Source organism: Panthera onca, chromosome B2, assembly GCF_046562875.1.
Source record: "Panthera onca isolate mPanOnc1 chromosome B2, mPanOnc1 haplotype 2, whole genome shotgun sequence".
NCBI classification, from domain to species: Eukaryota; Metazoa; Chordata; class Mammalia; order Carnivora; family Felidae; genus Panthera; species Panthera onca.
This window is the reverse complement of record NC_138343.1, coordinates 65,164,910-65,190,127: the sequence shown is the minus strand read 5'-3', so window position 1 is coordinate 65,190,127 and position 25,218 is coordinate 65,164,910. Positions and strand designations below refer to the sequence as shown.

The window sequence follows — 25,218 nt, the reverse complement described above, 5'->3', positions numbered from 1 at the left end:
TCAAATCAGTTTTATAGGTGTGCAGGATGGTTTAGTGTTAATCTGGCTGCATTTCAGGGATGCGAGACCCCAAGAACTCCATTGTTTTCTGCCATCTTGGCTCCTCCTCTGCTAGCAGCTATTTTGCTATACCTTGGAAGTACTATCTGAGCATGAAGCCAAAGAGAGGACATCAACATCAGGAGATGGAGAGAGACAGATTCTTTGTGATGTCTTTGATATACTAGCTTCAACCTGTGCCTGAAACAGAATCGACCTGTAGAATTTTCACTTATGTGAGTCTGTCAATTCCCTTTTCTGGTTTATGCCTTTTCAACTATATATAAATCATTCAATTTAAAAGCAGATGGACACAGGATCTTAGCTTATTTTATATGTCTCAGTTAGGAGATGATCTGGATAGTGGAGGGGTGGTGAGCCGATGTTGGTTCCGTGTGGGTATGGATTACATCTGTAACTGGTTTGGTCATACCTCACAGATGCTTGTCACAGTACACACTGGGCCTACAGCAAACTGCCTTTGCCCAAGAAAGCACGTGGATAGTTAAAAAACAACTTACTGAGAACAGGTGAAAATACTGAAAACCTTGTTAAATGTTGATCCCGTTGCTTGGATCTTGTTTAAGGAAAGACAACTTCTTGGGATCAGTAATTGAGAGAGGCTTATGAAAATGTCCTGAAGGACAGGTCATCCCAACGCTGAGCATGTTTTAAACAAATGATTTATGTGTCAGAGATTGTCATCCTGTACTCAGGATGTTTTCTACTGTTTTTGAGTGTGTTACTTGTATTGCTGAAACCGAAAGGAAAGTACTCAAACCCAAGGACACTAGTATGAGCACTAATAATATGCTTTGGCCTCCACATATTCATTCATTTACTGGACAGAGACTGCTAATTACTCATCAAAATCCATGTTCTCATGTTTCTGGGCATTCACATCCTCTTTTGCAGTTAGGTAAGGCCATGTGACTGAATTCTAACTGCCGGAATATAAGTGGAAGCATGTCCCTCTTCAGTCATGGGCCATAAATGTCTTTTGCATGTTTTCCTCTATATGCTTTTCCAATTTCTAGATTGCTGCAATAGAGCCAATTTTTAGGGAGGTTTAGAAGTCATGTGTTAAAGATTCCAGAACATTCATCAACCTGGTTTCCTAAACACTGTGTAGAAGAGGACTGTCCTGGTTCACTTGTTCACATTCCCCTTACTGTTGGCCAGGAAAGAGTAAATTGTACTGTTGTACTTGAGCCATTATATATTTTGGGGTCAATTCTTTAGAGTAGTTACCCTCCCTTAACTAATACATTTACCAAAAATGTATTGAGCACCAAGTATGTGGAAGATAGATATATACTTTAATTAAAGGAGTTCTGTGGTTAAGAGCTGTAGAGAGTTATAAGCCCCTCTGGATTCTCAGAGAGGTTAAAGACAACACAGCATGATTTACCCCTGCCTACTTTGCTAGCCTCTTTGTTCTCTGCATTTCATTCAAGGTGACCTCCTTTTAGTTCTTAGAACATGACACATTCTCTCCTGTCTCTGCCCTTTGTACATATCTCCTTTGTCTAGAATGTCTTGCTCTTTCCTCTGTATTTTTCAACAGAAATTTTACTTCTTCAAGAAAGCCTTCATAGCCCAGACACTCCACTTTCTCAGTCTAGGCCCAAGGATGGGCAAGATACTCATTATATGTTTTTATAGCACCCAGTAACTTTCCTTTACAGCTTTAATTATAAGCGGCCATTTTCTACATGAGCTATTATTTGAGTAATGTCTTTATTCCCCACTAGATTGTCGGTTCCTTTAAAGTGGGGCTCCTTTTTGTTTCTTTAATTTTGTATGATCGATTATTTGGTAAAGTACCTAGTATAAAATAAATATTCAATTAAAATTTGTTGAATGCATAAGATATAAATGGAACCCTTTCTCTTTCAATTCCTCATGGACTTTATTCATTAATTATCACTACCTTTATCATCAATATCAAGAATAAATCATGTATTGGAAACTTGGAAAAGGTGATCCTGAACAGAAATAGGATGACTTTGGGGGTATATAATCAAATTTTTTATTTAAATCTGTTTAGTTTGAGGTGCTGAATCCTTAAGGAGATATCTTATAAATAGTTTAGAAGGCAGACCTATTAAATGGAGAAATTGAAGTGCTAAGATTGAAATAAGGGCAATAATTGAAATCTGGGAGTAGATACGATCGTGGAAGGAGAGCACAAAAAGATAAAAAGGTAATATTTGTGTGGAATAAATACAGTTAAGGATTGTTAAGGAGTCTGTGTCCTATTGAGCTTTGTGCTTTACTCAGTGTCTAGCATGATAATTATACATAGTGGTTGCTAATGAAGAGGAACTAATAAAGAAGGATGGTGTAATAGGCTTTGCTATAATAATGCTGCATAACAAATGACCTCTAAATCTTTGTGGCTCACAAGAGTGTTCTTTATCGTCCACAGATCTGGAGGTCATCAGGGGTAGCTCTGTTTCAACCTGGGAGTTGGGTTCAGGTCTGATCCACATGTCTCATATTGAAGGACCAGGTTGAATAAGCAGTGCCTACCTGCAGAAACCCAAAGTCAGTGTGATGGGAATATATGTTGTCAGCCTATTCTGTTGTGAGGCACTGTAAAGCATTGTGGCAATGGGTCTGTGTGTGTATAATCCTTTCAGAAGGAGTAAAGAATTGGAGACAGAATCTTGCCTTCAAGTTGGAAAAGTAGGACCATGAGAAGAGGAGAGAAAAATTTCCAAGAAGAGAATCTTTAGTAGTAGACTCAGAGAGGGTCAATAATTATGCTGTGAAAAGACTGGAGTTTGTCTGTGGTTAGATATCATTTATGGGAGCATGTCAGCAAAGTGGTGGTAGGGTGCACAGACCACATTACCAATAGAGGTAAGGTGGCCAGATTTAGCAAATAAAAATATAGGATGCCAAGTTAAATTTGAATTTGTGATAAAGACTAATTTTAAAATTGTTTAATTATTCATCGTTTATATGAAATTCCAGTGTAACTGGGTATTCTGTATTTGATCTGGCAGCCATATATTAGTGTTATGAATGAGCAGTAGATGAGGTATTGGAGTCAAGATAAAGGAGACCATTGTTGAAGGTGGGTGATAAAGGGAAAAGGAGGGATAAACTAGAAGGTGTATATAATTAGGAAGAGCTCTATTAGTAGTGTAGACCTGACCATGTCATCAGAAATCATTACACATATACCCATGGTGTATCTGGGGGGCAGGTAACACTGCTCATTTGGGGAGTTAATGCGACAAAGGAAAAAGTTTGAGCAGCAATTGGATACGATGACTCCAGAGCATCTCTGTGGCAATTTTAAAAAGTAAAAAGAAAATAAAAACTCATAAAACTTTATCCCAAGCTATGAATATAGAGTAACCTCTGTGAGAAAAACTAATAAAAATGTCATTATGTGATGGCTATGGTATTGATCATGTTTTGTTTACACTTAGGAGTTGTGAAGACTTGCATATGTTGTATCGTCTTGAGAGATACTGAGGAACCAGGATAGAAGTACTGTGTAGGATATGGGAGCTACTTAAGGCACCGATGACTTCTGAGCTCCTCTGAGGAGAAGGGACTCTATGCATAGATCAGGAGTCATGGAACCTATTTTTGGGAGCAAATAACTTAGAGGCCATATGGACGCTCTCTGGGAGGACTGAAATCCTTTATGGGGCTGGGATTCAGGGCTCATCAGTTTAACCCCAAAATGCAGATTTTTGTGACTGATGCATAATTGAGGGGCACTGCTGCATTGGGATTAGGGACAAGGAGTCAGGTAGAGGTACTCCAAAGACAGTTTTACCTTGGAACCAAAGGATAAGTCTGGGGTTCAGCTAAGGAAAAGTTTTTCTAGCTCCTTTAGTACTTTTCCTGAAAGCTGATATGATGATGAAAATGGTGAGTGCAGTCGGAAGAGGACACAGAAGAGTTACAGGAGAAAAGTCTTAGAAACAGGGTTCAGTGGATGGAGAAGAGTTCACCGGCTCTCTTTCCCTACTCCCCTGCCTCCCGTGCTATTGGCAGAGTGCTTGGGAAACATGCAACAGGAGACCTTACTGGCTGCAATGTGTTGGATATTTTTCACATAAGCATCTTTGCTGTAGACATCTTTACTGCAAGCATTTTTGCCACACAGCTAATTGGCTGTAAGGCAGTTTTGCTGTAAAAGATGTCATGAAAAATAAAAGTGTATGTAGATGCAGGGCACCTGGGTGGTGGAGCATCCGACTTCTGCTCAGTTCATGATTCACGGTTTGTGAGTTAAAGGCCCACACCAGGCTCACAGCTATCAGTGCAGAGTCCACTTCAGATCCTCTGTCCCCCCTCTCTCTCCTCCTCCCCCGCTTATGCTCTCTCAACATAAATAAAACATTTTTAAAAATGTATGTAGATTCATGGCAATGCTATTTATATAACAGATTTTATTTTGTGAATTGTATCTAAGTGCTTCTTGTTTCTTAAGTCCTTCACTCATAGTACTATACACATTTTTTTTTTCCTTGTTGATTTGTCTCTTTCCTCAGCACATACTTTTTTTTCTTTTTGGCTACATCTCCCTTTGTTAAGAGAGATATCAGTTTCCGAATACTAGGATGCATATTTGTAACTGAGTTTTGTATTGCGTCATGGAAGCCTTCTATTGTTTTTGGCATATTGTTCTTGACATATTGTCACATGTCTGTTGATAGATGTGCCAAAGTTCTATGGGTTCACAAATCCCCACCACTGTATAGGCCATTATGAGAACTAAGACTTACATAGTATAAAAATGGGAATTCTGTGTTGATGGAGAAATGAAACCAAACTGTCAACCAGTTGATGAAACCTACAAATTGTCAAACCAAACTGTCGTTTTGTTTTCTTGTTGTTTTTTTTTTTTTTTAAATCATATAGGGCCTAATAGCCAAGTAGCTATGTGGTGAAAATTTTTGCAGCAAAAATACTTGTGGCAAAGATGCCTATGGTAAGGGTGCTTATCGCAGAAGTATTTTTTTTTTTAAACATTTATTTTTGAGACAGAGAGAGACAGAGCATGAATGGGGGAGGGTCAGAGAGAGAGAGGGACACACAGAATCGGAAACAGGCTCCAGGCTCTGAGCTGTCAGCACAGAGCCCGATGTGGGGCTTGAACCCACGAACCGCGAGATCATGACCTGAACCGAAGTCAGACGTTTACCGACTGAGCCACCCAAGCGCCCCATCGCAGAAGTATTTGAAACTGGCCAGGACTTGCCTTAGGCAGAAGAGTTTGGGTTAGAATTCTTTCCCATCTGATGGACTCTTCATTCTTAAAGATCTAGCTCACCATCTGGTGGAGGATGGAAAGTGTTTAGCAGGGCAGGCTCTGCAGTCAGACTTTGGTTCATATACCAGCTCCATCAGTAACCAGTGCTGTGACCTTTGGCCTGTTGCTTAGCCTCTCCAAGCTGCAGATCCTTTATGTAAAATAGGGTTATAAAAGTACTTAACTCTTAGGGCTGTTGTGAGAATTAAAGGTAATCCCCATAGTGTTTTGTATACAAATTCAAAATTTGTTACTGTAATTATTTATGTCATGGTCTCCCTTAGTAGATAGGGAGCTCCTTTAAGACAGGTCAATTTTTTTGTTTTTTCATTTTTACATCCCAAGTAAATAGCATCTAGTATCCAACAAAGCCCTTAATAATGTTCCTTATGTGTAGTCAGATTATGTATCTCAAGGTGGGATTTCCAGATACTAAGTTGTCAGAGTCAGCAGGAAACCATGAAGACTTAGCAACATTGCTTTCCCTACTGTTACTTCCTCTCCACCATTACAGGCATTCAAGTCATAATGCTGTGAAGGTTTACATGATTTGAAGAGAGATTTCTGCTTTTCTGTCTCTGTCTAGACAAAGAATTTTAAAGCTATATTTAGCTGCCTCCTATTTTAATGTCAGATTTGCCCCTGCCCTCCCCTGGTTATGTGCATTAAACAACTCTGCTCTGACAGCCCGTTGTAAACTGAACCGATCTGTTGTTTTTTTTTTCCTCCTTGACTCAACCTAACAGATAATTTCATGTCTTGTAGACCAAACAATTGGTTGACCCAATAGGGTAAAATTCAGTCAACTGCTTAAAAAATTTTAAACAACTTATGCAGTGACATGTCTGTCTCACATTGCTTTATTGTCTCAGATTTGATATTTCGTTGTGTTTATTTTGCTTTATGTTAAAGTTGGTTTGGTCTAAAAAATATTATGGGCTTTTATTTTTTTTTATTTTTTATTTTTTTTTTATTTTTTTAACATTTTTTATTTATTTTTGGGACAGAGAGAGACAGAGCATGAACGGGGGAGGGGCAGAGAGAGAGGGAGACACAGAATCAGAAACAGGCTCCAGGCTCCGAGCCATCAGCCCAGAGCCTGACGCGGGGCTCGAACTCACGGACCGCGAGATCGTGACCTGGCTGAAGTCGGACGCTTAACCGACTGCGCCACCCAGGCGCCCCCATTATGGGCTTTTAAAAGGTGGAGATTAGATCCCAACAGCAATTTTACTAAAAATGTACTGCAATATGAAATTATTGCTTACCAAGTATTTTGTGAGGATGATGATTTTATGAAATACATGAACACACTTTTGAAGAAGAAAAAGAGTTATAAAATTAAGAAAGCTAATAATTTTTCTTTTAACATATTACCTATAGAGACTGATCTATGATATTTGAAGATATATTTATTCCCTAAGATTCTGCTGAAGATAACTTAATGGCTTGCTTGGTTTGTTAAGTTGGCCTACTCTAAGGCAAAGGTCTACAAATCAGTCAGGGGTTCAGAAAGAAAAGATGGAAAGAGGAGCCAGATGCTTTGATGAGAGACGCAGAAATTAATATTTTGATACGTCACATAACTGGAAATGATTCAGCAATTTGACAATAGAGTTGTCTCTTTTATTTGCACACTCAAACAGCAGCAGAAAAACAACCTTCCATTTGATTCTTACTGAGATTTATTGTTTTTAATAATGCCACTTTTCAGAAGTATAGTCATGTGCTCACTTAGACAGGCTGACAAAGTGAAAACTCGTATGTGATGCAAAGTACCCTTTGGGTGTAGATTAAGACATATATAGTGCAGTGACAAGTCAAATGCCCACAGCAGACAACAAATCCCAGCCTCCCTTTCCCATGATCTGGCTCCCATTTTGCACCATAGAACCCACAATGGAAATCTGGCAAAACATAGAACACAGATGGCTACCAACTGACATGAAAAGTAAATTTTATTAAACATGTTTACATACATGAGTTGTTCATTTTAAAAGCACAGGGGAGTGTTAAGACAAGTGGTCAAAATAGAAAGATACTACCCAATTATAGTTAGTTGATTGTTGGCCACTAAGACAGAACGGAATCTAGTAGAAGTGCACCAATGCTTCAGTTCTTCCTGCTCAGCATGGTGAGTAGTGGTCAATCTGTGCCCTGTGGAATGATGGGCAGATAATTCTGGCATGTGTAAATAATAATAAATAATTCACTTGGTGCAGGCAGTATGTCTATGGATTAAAACCTAGTGTGTACACAGTGTCTACATGTGTTACAGCCCCACAGTAGGAATCTACACCAAAATATTTATTAGAAGGAATTTGGTCCATACTACATCACGTTTTCCAGAGGGTAAAAAATAAAGTCCATCTATAGACATTTCACCCCAAACTCACATACGGAGTCTGGCTAAAACCTGCAAAATGTCTATAACAAAAATGGATGGCTTAGATTTCTTGGTTATTTCAGTATAGTAATTAACGAGCAAACTGTACAAGTACATGCAACATACAAGCTGTCCTAATGTGGAACTAACATACATTATTAAATAACCTTTTGGGTTTTTTTTCATTTTTTTCATTTTTTAAAAAAAAAACGTGCATGCAGCTTTGAACAGTTCCAAGTCATGCTGCTCTATTTGTGTGATCACAAAAGTTGAATGACTCATAAAAGGAGGGAGAACGTATCAATGCACCTGCAGAGTCTGCAGTGTGTAGCACATATACAGAATGTCACAAGGGAAATTCAAGGCCAAGAAAAACTCAAATGAAGAGAATGCAAGTTGAAATTTGACTTGTTTTATTTTCCCCCCCAAAAGTAGGATATTTTGCATTAAAAAATCAAGCTTTTGTGCTTGCATCAATCTCAAAGAAATGTAAACTAAAATTTGATGAAAACATTACTTTAGTGCAGAATATTTCAACTGGAATTTCCAGTGGAATATTGGACAGCTCATACCATGCTCTTTCCAGGGCAGATGGGTATGTCTACACTGAGACATGGCCGAGAAGCCTGGGCATAGCTGAAAGTGTCTTAGGCTCAAATCCATTTCTAGTCACCATTTTGGGAAGTCAAAAGTATAGTTTATACACATGAGCATATACTTATTTTGGGGGATATCAGGAAGAAAAAGTTACTACAAGGAGTATTTCCAAAGTACAATTATGTGGTTAGTTTTAGTTCCCAGCATTAGTTGCAGATTGACTTCTCTAAAAGTCTTCCATGAAAAACGATGGAAAAATAATGTTTTAGAACACAAACAGGTACGCTTTTCATTTTAAAAAAGTGATTCTATGATTATTTTAGAAGATGACTTTTTGTTTTCTGGGTTTGCACACATAAGACTTTGAAAAATTATAAAATGAAAGCCAGTGAAATCCTTCATTGGCCTCATCTTGCCTAGTTGCTGAACACTTTGGGGAGATGCCACAGAGACTGTTTCAGCCCTTTTTTAGTGCTTTTGGGAAAAGAAAGGAAGGGTCTTTGTAAGCATCATGAGGCCTGGCGTGACATGTCCAAAAACTAGTGGAAATAACATATACAATGAAAAACAAAGCAAAACAAATCAAGAAACCAAAACCCAACAAATAATGCACAAATAAACAAAACACACAAAAAACAGAACTTCTCAAACACCAGGGAAATAACACTGCTTGTGGTCTGTGCACAAACGTGTAAAATACAACTTTTCACAGAGTGAGAGTTTCCAGTTCAATTTGGTGTGTGTGTGTGTGTGTGTGTGTGTGTGTGTGTGTGTGAATTTGAAGTTTCCTCTTTTTCTGTTTGTTAGAAGCATCAGTGACTCTCACTAGCATGTTGACTCTTACTGTAATTTGATAGACTGCCTTGTTCTGTCATATGAAGCCAGGTTTTAAACAACGAGTGGGACATATTGAAAAACTACTACAGGCAAAACACAAGTTGATTGTCTGTCTCCAACAATGCTTTTTTGATCATGAAATATCTGGTTCAGATTATTATCCTGAAAGGTAGAGTTTCACTGGAATGACTCTGGTAGGAGTTCACTATGAGCGGATGCAGGGAGGCCCAGTTGAACTTTCCAGAGATGACTGGGAAGCCCGGCGGGTTAGGGGAGTGAGTGTGGGGTCCACCAGGGATGATGGTGGGAACAACTTGTACCATCCGATTACCATACTGGATAGATCGAGTTCTTCCAACAGGATTTGAGCCACACCCATAAAGCATTTATGGTCCATTCTGCCATAGTCCCCCCAGACAATGACCTGCAGAGACAGAGAAATGCAATAAAACTCTAATGTTTCTTTCATATTTGAAGAACTGAAAGCAACTATTCTGCAAAAGTGGGTCAATGAATGAGATGAAATGAATATAACTGACACTAAGGAGGAGGAACAGACAGAGATTAACATACAGGTGCTCAAAGAGATACTTCACAGTAATTTTTAGATTAGATAGAAAGCAACTAATGTTTCCATAGTCAATGAGGGATATTAGCTACATAAACCATGGTAAAGAAATACATATACAAGTTTGTTTATACATACATTCAATACTTTCTTTAGTAATGACTATCTGGTAAGTGATGTATAGGGCCATAGTGATATAAAAAACTAAAATTTGTACAAGTTAGGGCAAAACAATGCAATTCGGTGTATGGTAGAGTGTGTATATGAAGGAGTATGTATAAAGAATGAAAATATTCATTAAATTTCTTTTATATATGTACTTGTTAGTGAAGGTTGAAAAATAATTGTAAGCTGGTTCCTTTTGAGCATTTGCCTGACAATTCTGATTTGATAAGATGGTTAATAAATCAGTGAGCTTATAGCTTATAGTGAGCTTATAGCACAATGTGGGTCAACTCCTGCTGGTGTCAGATAAGCACTCATTTCATTATACTTACTCCTAAGGTTCTATTTTCTAATTCTTTGGTCATCTGGAGACGTTCTCAACTGAATTCATTCACCTGCTTCACACAGGCAGGAGTGGTGAAACCTGCCTTTCCTATGTGCTGAGTAATTTTGTCAAATTATTTAATCTCTGTGATCCTCATACATAATCTTCAAAAGGGGGATAAGGGTATTTTATATACATAGTAGATAAAGTGTTTAAAAGAAATAATGCATGTAATTACTTAACAATGCATCTGACATTCACCAGTCCTGAATATTCTCTTTCCTTGCTTCTTTGTATCCCATGTCTGGAACATAGTAATGCTCAATAAATTATCAGCATCATTTGCCTTGATTACCTACCTACCTACCTACCTACCTATTGAGAAGAGGGGCTGTGGGAGGCAGGGTAAAAGCAGAAGGAGATGATGGAGAGAAGGAAAAAAAGAAGGGAGAGAAAATAAACTTTGTATTATCTACTACATCCACCAGATATTTTTTTAATACTACATATTATTTATATTGTAAATTAACAATTTGTTTTTTTCTACTCGAGGATGTTACCCTGCATTTCTCCTTACTGAAATTTATGCTCTTCATGTTTGGCCACTCTTCAGTGTTTATATGGATAATGTGGACATTACAATGTAAAAAGTCAAACAAACTTTTACTTACCTGAAGAACTTTACCCTGTGGACTTTCGTCAAAAACCAGGGACTGTTGATACAAAGGATCAAGGGTTTTTCGCGCAATTCTTGTCTTCTTCTTGGCTATACAGGCCCCGTTTTCCAAAAGATACACTTTGACATAAGGAGCTGAACAAAGGTGACATTAACATATAAGAAGTTAATCCTTCAAGTTAAACTGATTTTATTAGAGAATGCTTTATTAGAGAATTAGAGATTGCTTATTGAAAGTTTCTCTTGACTATTTACATCATTTTAACTTTCCCGTGCTCCACAAATTCTATTCCTTAAAACGCTTATGTTACCATCACTGCCATTTTCCTCATTTCAAGTAAATGTATGTGGAATTAACCTAAGACTGAGTGACCTGGGGTATAGCTGGCATTACAGTTCACATTAAAAATAATTTTTTTAATGTTTTTGTTTATTTTTGAGAGAGAAACAGAGCACGAATGGGGGAGGGTCAGAGAGAGAGGGAGACACAGAATCTGAAGCAGGCTCCAGGCCCTGAACTGTCAGCACAGAGCCTGACATGGGGTTCAAACTCACAAACCACAAGATCACGACCTAAGCCGAAGTCGTACATGTAACTGACTGAGCCTCCCAGGAGCCCCTACAGTTCACATTATAAACATAATAATATATAAATACAATAAAAGCTCACTGTTTCTTTTTTATGATTGGAACTAAAAAAAATTTCATTTGTAAATGTGCAGAAAAAAATTAACTTGATAATACTCTTACTTAGACTTTGACAGAATAATTGTGCAAGGAAAACCCAGATCCATTTTTATAGAATCAAAGAATACAGAAAAGCTGCCTTTTTCATCAATCAGATGATGCAAAACAAGAGCATATAGAATTCAAATGCAGCAAATACTTGGATTTTTTTTGCTTATGTCAGATTCTCTTGTGCAAACTCAGTACGACCTTTCCTTACCAGGTGTAGACTTGGAACCAGGTTTTTGTGTGAGGCTTCGTGCTCTAATAACTTCAACTTCTAATTGGCCCTTTTTATCCTCCATTCCAATTTGTATGTCACCTGCAAGTGGAGGGGAAACAAAATGTTTCAACTTCTTTGCAGTTACATGCAGTTAAAAAACAGAGGTATATAATAATAGACTCCAAATTATGATCTTCATGATCTTGATAAAAAACCCTAATATTTAGAGTTTCCTGATCCCACTTTTCTTCCCCTTCCTCCAAATCAGGTTTTGAAATGTTTCTCTTCATTTTTCTGGTACTAATCTATGTTATGAGTTTCATATTAGTTTATAAATCACTTAATTACAACAATACTGAATTTAAGTTATTCTTATATGCTAATAAGATTTCTTATCCTTTTTATCATCTAATATACTTCTTAGTAAAAAAGTATAATTATCTATATTTCCATTATCTAGAGAAGAACACTATTAATGTTTTGGTGAATATCCCATCTTAGAAGTACTTTCTCTTTAACTAACTTCCTCCTTTGATCTATTCCTTCCTTCCTTCCTTCCTTCCTTCCTTCCTTCCTTCCTTCCTTCCTTCCTCTCTCTCTCCTATCTCCCTACCTACCTACATCTATCTACCTACCTACCTATCCCTATCTATCTATCTATCTATCTATCTTACCTACCTACCTACCTACCCACCTACCTACCTACCTACCTACCCATCTATCTATCATCTATATCATGACCATGCATCCTTAGAATGGATATGTCATTACTTGTTTAACCAGATCCCTGTTGATGGAAATATAGACTATCTACATTGTTGCTATTATAAATAGCACTGGAATGAACAGCTTTATAGAGAATTTTTGCACACTTGGTCAATTATCTCTTGAGCATAAATTCCCAGATTTTTAAATATGGGGTCTAATTGAATGGACATTAAAAAATTCTATGTATATTGCCAAGTATCCTTCAGAAAGATTGTGCCACTTTGTACTACCATCAGAAGTATCTGTCTTTCCATATTGCACACCCACTAATAGTGATATTAGCAATATGTCTAATTTTTGTCAGTCTGATGGTTTAAAATTTATAATTTGCATTTCTTTAGTAGACAGGCTGAACATATGTCTAAGTATTTTCAGTTTGTATTCTTTCTCTTGTCTTGCCTGTTCATATCCTTTGCCCATGTTTACTAAGGTGTTCATCATTTTCTGATTGATATGATACTTTATTTCTTAAAATTAATAAGTTCTAATTTTTCCTTAGCTAAATAATCTTCATTTTCTCAGTTGTGAATTCTCTTTATTTGCTAGGTCAGTTGATCAACTTTGTGGTTCTGGACTGAGAACCATTACTTTTATAACTCTGTTTTAGACTCAGGTCCCACATGTCTCTTTGGTTTTTGTTTTAATCACACACACGCACAGTTTAAAGAGTCAAATTGTTCTATAAGCCTATTTATTAGTATAAAAGATTCCCATTCTCTCTCTCAACTTCTTGCCTTCCAAAGATCACTGCTTTCAAGATTTTTAATATTTTTATGTGAAAATTTTTTTAACTGTTTGGCATTTGCCTCCTTATTTAGAAATACTAAATTTGTAAGGCATTTTCCTATGTTTTTCGCTTTTAGATATTATTATTAGTTTCTAACTTCAACCTCTCTCACTGCCTTCCTTCGCCACCATATATTGACGCTTTCTGTCATTCCCTTATTCTGATATTAGTCTATATAACTATGATTACATAACATTATTTAGAAATGAGTGAACTAGAATACTGTGGTTACTTCTCATTTCTTGGACAGCTCTTTCTTTTCCCTATTTAATAAGTGTCTTTTTAAAAAGCATTTGCTTACATTTTTATGGATGTATCATTAATTCAACCCCTTATTCTCTCCTGGTTGTTTACTTCTTCCATAAAATCAAGCACATTAGGTGTTCTGAGATTTTATCTTATGGATTCTGACATGTTACCCTTTGGACAAACTGTTTTTAAAGTTTGTTGCAATTGTTATCTTTAACTTTTCCTTCACTATCATATTGGATATCCCAACCGTTTTTCTCTTGTGCTGAAGCATTCATTTACTGGATCTTTTCTTTCTTTTTTAGTTCTCAACTTTTTTAAATTTACTCAGTTCATTTTGTTGAGGTATATCCTCCAGTAACTTTATGAGTAATGTTGTGTATGAGGAAAATGTTTTGACACCATTCTTGTCAGTGTGTTTTTATTCCAGCCTGAAACTTACTTGATAACTTGGCTGGCTATTGTACTCTACATTGGAAATCAATTGTTACTCAGAATTTTGAACATAATATGCAGTGGTCTTCCGGCTTCCAATATTATTATTGAAGAGTCCAGTGGAAATCTGATTTTTTTGGTGTTTATACTGAGAGAGAGAGTGGGCAGGGAAGGGGCAGAGAGAGAGGGAGACAGAGAATCCAAAGCAGGCTCTGAGCTGTCAGCACAAAGCCTGACATCAGGCTCGAACCCACAAACCATGAGATCATGACCTGAGCCAAAGATGGATGCTCAACCGACTGAGCCACCCAGGAACCCCTGACTTTTTGATAGTTTTATATAGAATTATCTTTCTTCTTAGGAAACTTGTAGAATTTTCTATTAATCTCTGGTGTTGTGAAATTCCATGATGATATGCCTTTGTGGTGACCTATTTTCATGCATTTTGCTGAGTATTCTTTGGGCCCTTGCAAGCTGCAATCTCATGTTCTTCAGGGGAATATCTGTTGTGCATGTTACATGTAATTTTCTCCATTCATCATTTTTCTTTTAACTTAATTTAGGGTTTTTTTTCTAGTAGAAGTTTTCAACTTATCTGTCTTTGGTTTGATCCTTTAGACGTTCTTTTCCACTCCCAAGAGCATAGAAACATTAATGTAGGTGTTTGTCAGTATTTGCTAGGGTCTTTCTCTACCCAATTTCTCCTTTATAATTCAGTCTAAAATATTTTTTTTAAGTTCTTAAGTAGGGAGGCAATTTCATTAATCTTTTTTTGCTTAGTGAAACAGTTAAGGCAGCATCCTTTACTGAATGATCCACTTGTCTTTCCAGGCTGTGAAATGCTATCCTTACTCTGTCTTGACAGAGTTTTTTGATAAATTCAAAGATTTTTGACTAACTTTGTTTTGTATAATGTCTCAAGTTAGAAACATGCATTAGAAATTAGAATAGTCATTTGAAACCAGAAATACCCTAAAATGTTGCTACTCACTTATATTACTACTAGATGCTTTAAATGACTTTGTCAATCATGAAACATCAGTTTTCCTGTGGGGGAAAAAAGTGATTCTTACCCATTGCAGGGGTGGCAAGGGTTTGGCGGCCAACAAGCTGAGCTGGTCCCAGTCCATCAAGAAAATCACTGAATTGACTGTCTGCTCCTAGTCGTACTCCAGGAAATATTAAGCTATTAGCAAAAGGACAAAAATCAAAACATTAGATCTCCTAGAATTCATTTCATTAGCGTCCATATGACTACTAATTCTGATCATGAATCATAAATATTGGACAACTTACTTCGTGATTCTTTGCATTCATTGCCCCTGAACCAAGCGAAGCCCAGCACTGACTGAGAAAAGGTCTAAATAAACTCTCAAATTAAGAGCTGATGTTCTATTCAGGATGGCTTATAGTTTTAATATACTAAGTTTTCTGGACACTTAAAAATACAAGTCCCTCCATAACTATATTATTGACATAAAATATAAGATGTAAATTTTTATATGATGAACCCTACATAAATAATTGCTCATGAACATTAAGTAACAATGCTAAATTAAAAAAAAATGCCTGATAATTTCTTCAATAAATATCATAGCAAAGTACAAATTCTTACTTACAAATAAAAATGTTCATTCATTTTTTAATGAACTACATTTTTATATTATCTGAGATTTTTATTTAGTTCAAGTGGAAAAGAATTGATTAGAATATGTCCATTGCTTACTACCCCATGACTACCTGAACTCCCTGGGCTGTAAGCTCCAGCAGAGAGTGACTGTGCCCTTCTTGTTTATTGATTTGTCCATGTACCAAGAACCATGCTTGCTACATATGTGGCCTTCAATGAGTAGTTTTTGAATAAGCACATTTCTGTAGGGATTTGTTATTCCCAATGTGCTTTTTCACATATTACTTCCTCACAATCAAGGGAATTCGAGCACAAATTTATTATCACACCCAGAGACCACGAAAATCAATCTATAAGAGGTTAAGTGGCTTATTCAGGTGGAGGTAAATATTATTTGATTTATTAATTTTATATCAGAAAATATTGTCTCTGGTCTTTCATTTGTATGTCACATTACCGTATTTCATCAAATATTGGCATTTTGTCAGCAAGTTTATCTCTATAACTTTCATGCCTGCTGATTTTTGCTCTTAGCTATATGTTGCTGGGAGGATGCATACCAATCATTTGATCAAATAAACGGACTTAATAGTTTCAGGAATGGGTAAACATAGCATGATCATTAACTTGGCATAATTTTATTTCATTTTCTAAACAGAAAAAAACAATTCCAGTAAAATAAATTACTACTATTAGATTGATGAATGAGATTTTTGAATGCCAATAAATGAATAATTATAGGAAAATTTGCACACAGTCAATCTCCAAGTAACCCACCGCAGAATAATAATTACTTAATTGTAAGATCTATCACCTCAGTAAAGGTTTGGTTTTACCAGAAAAATTCTCAAGCATAGAGAAATGCAGGATTTTTTGCAGGATCTATATGTAAAAGCAGACCAAGTAAGTAAAACACAAATCTACCTATATTTTTTCATGATTAATTTCAAAACTCAAACTCTTTACACAAAAATAATGAGGAAGATAAATTTTGAGATCTTTTCCTAAGGTAAAAAAGAGTGATGTTTTAAAACAAAAAAATGTAAGTTCCTATTATGAGAGTGTTAGACTTACTCAGAACCCAAAATAGTTTGGAGAAAAGTAGGAATATGGGAAATTAATTTTCACTTCTAAATTTTATTTAATTTTTAAAAATGTTTATTTATTTTGAGAGAGAGGGTGAGCAGGGAAGGGACAGAGGAAGAAAAAGAGAATCCCAAGCAGGCTCCATGCTCAGTGGGGAGCCCAATGTGGGGCTTGATCTCACGACCCAGGGATCATGACCTGAGCCAAAATCAAGAGTCTGAATTTTAACTGAGGGGTGTCTAGGTGGCTCAGTTGGTTAAGCATCCAACTCTTGGTTTTGGCTCAGGTTATGATATCGTGGTTTTGTGACTTTGAGCCCCACATGGGACTCTGCGCTGCCAGCACAGAATCTGCTTGGGATTATCTCTCTCCCTCTCTCTGCCCCTTCCTCACCCCCCTCCCCCCAAATAAAATAAACTTTAGGAGTGCCTGGGTGGCTCAGTTGGTTGGGCGTCCAACTTTGGCCCAGGTCATGATCTCACGGTTTGTGGGTTCGAGCCCCGCGTCGGGCTCTGTGCTGGCGGCTCAGAGCCTGGAGCCTGCTTTGAATTCTGTGTCTCCCTCTCTCTGCCCCTTCCCTACTCATGCTTTGTCTCTCTCTGTCTCTCAAAAATAAACAAACACTGAAAAAATTTTTTTAAATAAGTAGACATTAAAAAAAAGGAATAAGCTGCACCATAAACATTGGTGGCTTTGTTATTTTACCTGTGACTTACAAAACCCATGGTTTTAAAGCCATACAGATGTGCTGACGTCACTTACTTTCCCTCGGAGCTATAACTGTTGATGCTGCCGTCAGTAGACTCTCGACTTGGTTGCCTTACCATCTTCCTCATTTCGGCTGCCATTCCTGTTTCTGTGCTTCTCTGTATGGTGCTTTTTAACTTCTTGTGGCCTGACTCTGACAAGAGAAAATACAAGAAACTCTAAGTCTTGTTTAGACAATTTCTCCAGGGATACTGGTTGATTCTGCAAATTAAACAATTATGCATATAATTAAAAGTTTACTCAAGAAAAGAGTCTAAGAGAATAATCTGATTAGCTAAATCTCTTTGCCGACAATATGCTTTGGCCAAGAGGGGTAGCAGTGGAAGGGAGACCACTGCCCCTGTTCCAGAGACTGCCTGAATCTTAGTGAACCAAAATGAACTCATTGTATTATTGCTGCTCAAGTTATCAACTTCAATGAAAAGTTGGATTTGGCACTGAACTGCATTATGGGGAAATATAATGTTGAACAACCTAAAAGGAACATTCCCAATCTGGAATGTTCCAAATATGTGGGAATAGAGCTAAATGAATGGGCCCTGTCCTTTAAAGGAGATGAGGCACAGCGGACTAAGCGTGAAAAATATCAGTTTTGGCCATGTATCAGCAATCCCATAAAAATAAACAGTAGTATTTAATGATTTTTGAAACAAGTTAACATACATGATCTCATTTGAGATGGCATATAAGGATACCTATGTAGGTAGAACAGGTATTAACTCCAAGGCTTTATTGCTGTCTCCTGGCTTTTGAACTGAGCTGAATCATTTCTTACTGGCAGTTTTGAGTATGAGTCTCTTTCTGCATTGTGAATTATAATGGCTGATCATTTTTTTAAACTCTAAATTCAGAGCAACTTCTTCAAACCACTTTGAAATGCACTAACCAGTCTATTCATAGCATAAAAATGAAATTCCAAAACATTTTTTTGGTTAGAACAATACCGAAAAGTTACACTTTTAATACCTGCCACACTTTTTCCATCTAAACATTTGATGTGTATTTCTGGTTTTCTTTCAGGTTTTCACATAGTATTATTTAATACCCATTAATATATGAAAAACTCTATATGTATAACTGTATACATTAACTACTGTATGTGTATACACACATAAACTCTTCAACCCTCATAAAACCTCTGAAGCAGGTGCCCCAAAACACTCCTAAATACACCATATGAAAGATTGCATATTTTCCTCTCATTTTTGGTCACTGCAATCCTTTTGTAGATTGTCTAATAAAAGATATAATTGGTTTTACTATATGGACTCAATGCTGAATAGTCTCTTCGTAAAAGCCACAGCAGTTCCTTAAAAACACAATTCTGAATATGTCATTCCCTTGCTCAAGATCTTGTGCTGGTTTATCATCAAAATTAAAAGAAAATCTGAAATTGTCACAATGGCCCATAAAATGCCACATAATATGGCCCCTGGCTACCTCTCCAATCTCACACTCTGCCTCTCATCCCCACGATCACTGCTCTCCAGTCACACAGTCTTCCTGCATTTTCTTGAGCACTCCAAGCATGCTGCTTCAGGGCCTGTTTTCCTTACTGTCTCTCCTTCTGATTTTCTTGTCTTGCTCCCTCACTTTATTCAGGTCTCTGTGCCAGTGTCACCCCCTCAGAGAGGCTTTTTCTGGTCCTCATCACTTTTTATCTCCTTGCCATGCTTTATATGTCTTCATAGCACTGCTCTGCCATTAAACTTCTATTTGTTTGTTGTCTGTTCCCCAGTTAGAATTTAATCTCTATGAGGAGAGGGACATTGTGAATACTACTCACTGTTATCCATAGTATCTAGAACACTGGTATAAACTCAATACCAGGATCACACCCCACATACTAATGTGCAATTTCCTCATTCCATTTAATATATCTGTAATACAAACATGTCTATATTTATTCTTTTTAATGACTGCACTGTTATGTGATCTCATAATTAAACCATGCATGTCCATATTGATGAGTACTTGGGATATTTCCAGTTGTTACAGGAGAGTTTTTATAGAACATATTTCTAGAAGCTGAATGCTAGTGAAAGGGTCCAAATCCATTTAATCTTAATAGCTTTTTCTAAATTGCCATTTAGAAACATGATAGTAGTTTAAATCACTCCTACCAACATTCTGTTGGTACCAAATAGGTACCAACAGATGTACCTATTTTCCCACCTAAGGCTCAGGAATTTTCTACCTTTCCCCTTTCTAGTCTCTGTCTTGCCTATTTGGCTTGTCATTGTAGAATGTGTACACTTACTGAAGGCAGTGACTTCATTTATTGACATCCTAGTGCTGTTTTTATTTATTTGTATATTGATTTATTTATATACTGTGCCTCCTTCTCAGATGTAGTTCCTTTATGAAGTCATTATGGTGGGGCAACACTTCATTCACACACACATACTGGCTGGGTCCCACTTGAGGGGTAAAGGCAAGCCCCAAGGATGTATTACCAAACTGAGCCAAGCACAGTTATGCAAATGTTTACCCAAACCAGCAGGAAGCAATAAACCCAGGGTGGAACACCAAATTCTTATTGAGAACAAGTACTATCATGGCTAGAAAAATGAGGGCAACCTTTACATCTAAATGGTGAGGTGATGCTGGAAACAGAGGAGAGACAGTTAAGAGGATCAGTAGTGGGGAGGTTCAGGTTATTCACTCATTAAATTTTTCATTTATCCATCCATCCATCTAACCACCCACCCACACATCCATCCAACAAATATTTACTAGGCACCTGCTATGTGTCATTCACTATTCTTGGTGCTGGAGATACACTGATGAATGACAAATTTCCTGCTGCCATGGAGCTTACATTCTAGCGTATGTGTGTATACAAGCAAGGCAATGAACAAATAAATAAATACATGCCTGGTAATAAGTGCTATGGAAAAAGGATAAGGAGAGATAGAGGGTGACAGGGTAGAGCAGCAATGGCTTTATTGTAAAGGGGTCAGGGTCTCATTAGTCATCAGTATGGAAGAAGTAAGGATACAGGCAATGAGGGAACAGGGAAGTAATACCCATGGTGGGACTGGTCCTGGTGATTGTGGTAGGGACCCTCTGAGTAATGGTGGTCAGGAGGGGGGCTACTGTCTTCTCAGTAGCACACAGGTTGCCTCTGCAGTCTTTCTAATGTTGTTGACTCTGGCCAAGAGGCTCCAACACCAGAGATCTCAGGGCTTTGTGTACACCTGGCATCGCAGCTCACAGCAGAGGGTAGGCTATCAGGTTGGCAATCATTTCCTAACACAGGTTTTCACATGGTTGCCACTTATTACATATTTGTTCAATGAATGAAAAAAAATTTTAAGTGAATATTAATTTTTTTATATTATGTAATTGGAATATCAGGTATTCTTAAAGGTTCATTTACAGGGTGTCTTAACTTTCTTAGAGCAATCTTAAAACTTAATACATTCCAAACGTAAATGCTGCACACTTTAAGGAAATATTTGAGAAATTGGTTATTGAACTTTCTTTTACACTTATTTAATTTTATGAGTTTGAATGATACATTTTTAATTTTAAAGTTTTGTTTTTGTCCTTTGGAAGACAGCAAATATGGACTGATATTAGCTCTCGTCTTATTCATGTTAATAAATATTCATTGAAAAGAGCTTTGATGAACTAGACAATTTTATAAAGGCCAAGGTAAAAACTGAATAAACAGTTCCAGCTATGAATTTGTCTTATTTAAATTCATAACAGCTTTAATATTATTTAGAATATAAGGGTTGGAAAGAACATTGTTTTGTAGATGTGGAAACTAATTTTGGAGAAGTGTAATTCATGTAAAAAATTATTTGTGGAGCACTTACGCTGAGCCCAACCTTTTCCAGATGCTGGTGATACAGGAATGAACATAACAGACAAAAATCCCTGCCCTAATGGAGCTTACATTCTAGTGAGTATAACGATTTGCTCAATGTCAGGCTAGTTAGCAGCAGAAAGCTGGATTAGATCTTCTGAATCTCAGTCTTGTGATCATTCCTTTATACCCCAGTTTAGGAAAACACAAAGTCTAATCTTACTTATTTTACAAACAGAACAATGGTTTAGCTACACATATATTTTCATGCACACATTCTCATATTTAAAAACTTCCATTAAAATCACAAAAATTGTATAGAGGTGCAAATGTATACAATTATCTATCTCTGTACATATATTGTAAGTGTAGCATACATATATGTTACATATATGTAATTTAAAAATATCAATATAATACATTAAACCACTAAATAATATCACCATTATTTACCAATTATTTGTATCCACTGAGGAATCATTAACCTGGGTAAGATATGAAGTCTCCTATCAAATTATGACATGAAACCTTTGACTTGAAACTGCTATCCCAAGTATCATACAAAGAACAAATGGAATAGAAAACTATTTTAATACTCTATATTCACAAACAAATGTAAAATTAGTAAAATCCCTATCATTTGGGAGCAATTATTTTCTCTTGCTTTGAAGAAGAAACTTTCTCTCATAGAATGTTGTGGAATGTGCCATATTTACATATTCATTATTTCTCTTTTCATATTAAGAGATGTATGCTATATTTAGAAACACCCCACTTATTAATTCATTCTGTAAATACTCATTATGCAGCAAGCATCTGTAATAGGCATTTTTCTAGGTGTTACAGCTATAACAGTAACAAGACAGGATAGTGCTTATAATGAACTTATATAAATATAAATTTATATATTTATAATAATATAAATAAGTTATGATAATTTTAGAATTGGTAATAATCATGAAAAAAAATAAAGCAGAAGAAACTGTCCCAGTAGATGCGTTACTTTTGATCAGCTGGGCAGAGAAGCCCACTTCTGAGAATGTTAAATAGAAGCCAGCCATGCAAAGATCTAAAGGAAGTGTTATCCAGGGAAAAGGAATAGGTGCAAGACTCTGAAGAGTGATCTTCCTCAGCTTGTATGTGGAAGCTACAGAAAATTGAAGTAAGATGGACAAGGAGAAGATGGAGTAGAAGAGGCTGAAGGAGCTGGTGGGGCACAACCTACTGGAATTTGTGCTGAGTGTGGTGGGGAGTCATAGGGCAGGGCCATGATCTGATTTCCATTTTCAATGGATCATTCTAGCTGTTGTGTGAAGAATGAATTGTAGGAACTAGACGTAGAAGCAGAGGAGGATGGGAAAGCTACTTTCTTACCTGAGAAGAGATGAATAGTGGCTTCTGTTAGGGAGCAGCAGTGGAGATATGGGAAGAGGGTAGGCTTTGATTATATTGTGAAGTGGAATGGACAGCACTTGCTCTAGATGTATAAAATGGTTCAGAAAAAAATCAATAATTTCTAGGTTTTTACAAAAGGATAACTGGTTGAACAGTAGTGTCATTTACTGCAAGGAGGAGGAATTCATTATGAGTGGTGGAAATTATGAGTTCTCTTTTGGATGTTTGAGGGGCTTTCTAAATAGCCATGTGGAGAGTAAAGTAGGAAGTGCATGTGTGAATCAGGACCACGAGGGATAGGTCAGGGTTGGAAAAAGGTAGGTTGGTAGTTAGATAGGATATGTTGGCATACAGATGGAATTAAAATCTATAGTACTAAATGTAATAGGGAGGAAGTATAGATAGAGATAAAAAGAGTAAACAGAATGGAGTCTACGGTATCTTCCATATTTAGATGTCCAGAAGAAAATCAAGACTATTAAGGAGCCTATGAAGGAAGACCTTTTAAGGCATGTGGAAAAATAGATAAGTGTCATGGTGCAGAAATCAGAAGAATAAAGTGTTAGAACTAAAAATAAATGTTGTTTACTACTTAGAGTTTTAGTAAGAAACAGACACAGAAGTGATGATAGAGCTTGGCTCCATGGAGATCACTTGATTTCAAAAGGAGAAGATTTGGTGAAGTAGTAGGACTGAAAGGAATGGCCAGTCAGAAGAGAGAATGAGAGGTGGTATTTGGAGAGTCACACAGGATATGGGAAGGTTACCTATTTTTTTAAGATATGTGACATTAGAGCCTGTTTCTATGCAGCTGGGAATGATTACATGAGCAAGACAAAACATTTATAGATCTAATATTATTGGCTGGAAAGGTGGATAAACACAGATAATGTCTGATAAATCATCTTTCAATCAAAGTATTCTCTAATGCCAAATGAATAGTCAATTTTCATCAATTAATTTGAAAAATCAGTAACAGAATATCACTTAAACAGTTCGATCCAAAAGATATATGCAGTAATGTCCTATTACCTCACAAACAAAAACTACAGAGTAGTTTTGGTTATCCTGAAAGTGAAACTGAGATCAGTGATAAAAACTATTTTTTATATGTACAGTGACAAATTTAATTATGTTTTTAAAAAGAAACGTTGTTGTAGTTAATGTTTTGATCATTTATTCCCTTGTTTACTTATTCATCAAACTATTCTCTGAGTGCTTTGGGTCCAGTACTGCATATGTAAGAGTGGACAGGAAACAGGCACTGTCCCCAACCATGTCATTGTCTAGTAGGAGAGACTGACAAACAAGTTTACTTGTGATTCAGTGTAAGTACTGTATAGGCACAGAGGTCTTATTTTATATTTATTTAGCTTTAGGTATTCATCTTATGTCTTATAATTTGGAGAGAGGAAGAGAAAGGGAAGAGAAGGAACAATTTAAACAGTGAGTGTGAGTCTGCTGTTTGCTGTGCTAATAACTAAATGAGCATGTAACCTGGTGAGAAATGCAAATCTTCTCTTCCTTTACTTTGTTTCAGTTCCTGAAGATAATTCCGCTGTTTATGATCATCTCTAAAATAGGCTTCCTAAAACACAACAAAAAAAACAAGACCAAAAAAACCCCAAACCAACCACTTTACCTGGTGTTCAAATGACGCAGCAGCAAATACAGTCAACTGACAGTATTAGATACCCTGAGAGACCACATTGGTATCCAAAGGATTTTAAAGGCAAATTTTAACTCCAGATGGTGAAGGGGAAGGGTTGTATTTTAGGCCAAAAAGGCGGCATATTCAAAGGTTCTGACATGGTAAAGAACGTAGCCCCTTGAGAAAACTGCATTTCCAGAATGACCAGCATTCAATGAATGGTGAGTAAAGCTAGTGAGAGTGGAAGCAAGAGAGTTGGTAGGGTGGCCTCACACAGGACCTTTTATCTAATGCTCTCAAGGTCTGCCATTACATATCATTTGGGGTGGCTGTTGTGATTTACTAATGTGGTTTGTAATGATCTCAAGGTCTTGGTCTTCCCAGTACCAATATTATCCACATAAAGCTGTGTGTAATTTGCATTATATAAAATATGATACAGTGATATTGTCAAAGGTCTTCAACAGTCACTCTTTAAAAGAAAATATCCAGAAGTTCTCCTTTGTTGATATCAGATGCTTCACAGTGTTGTCATAACCATGTAGAAATTTTTATTAGGTAGTCTGTTCTAATAGTGCCACAGTTTTTCTTTCCTAGTTTTTAAACAAAAATATTGCTTTTGTGTTATGCCAAAGTTTTTAAATATATTTTATCCCAAGTCAGATGAGTACAACTTGTAAAAATTTCATATATCTGAAGATTACTTTTAGAAAATTGCATGAAGGGTCTTTGACTTTATGGTTTCCCTCATTTATTATTCTCCATGTTAGTTCCTACAAGTCATAAATTTTCCTTTCCTCTTCCCA

General features: G+C 36.7%; 1 protein-coding gene across 46 annotated transcripts in view; it reads right to left on the bottom strand.

The window, feature by feature from the left end:
* Nucleotides 1-9,244: 9,244 nt before the first annotated feature.
* The window catches only part of RIMS1 (regulating synaptic membrane exocytosis 1), a 490,576-nt gene continuing 474,602 nt past the window's right edge, over nt 9,245-25,218 (bottom strand). For all 46 annotated transcript variants that reach the window (XM_078447085.2, XM_078447067.2, XM_078447080.2 and 43 more), the window contains 5 exons: nt 17,544-17,682; nt 15,139-15,251; nt 11,824-11,925; nt 10,873-11,012; nt 9,245-9,567 (listed from right to left, as the gene is read on the bottom strand). In XM_078447085.2, coding sequence (XP_078303211.1) covers nt 9,349-9,567; nt 10,873-11,012; nt 11,824-11,925; nt 15,139-15,251; nt 17,544-17,682 — 713 coding nt within the window. In that variant the 3' untranslated portion in view covers nt 9,245-9,348. The remainder of the gene's footprint in view (nt 9,568-10,872; nt 11,013-11,823; nt 11,926-15,138; nt 15,252-17,543; nt 17,683-25,218) is intronic.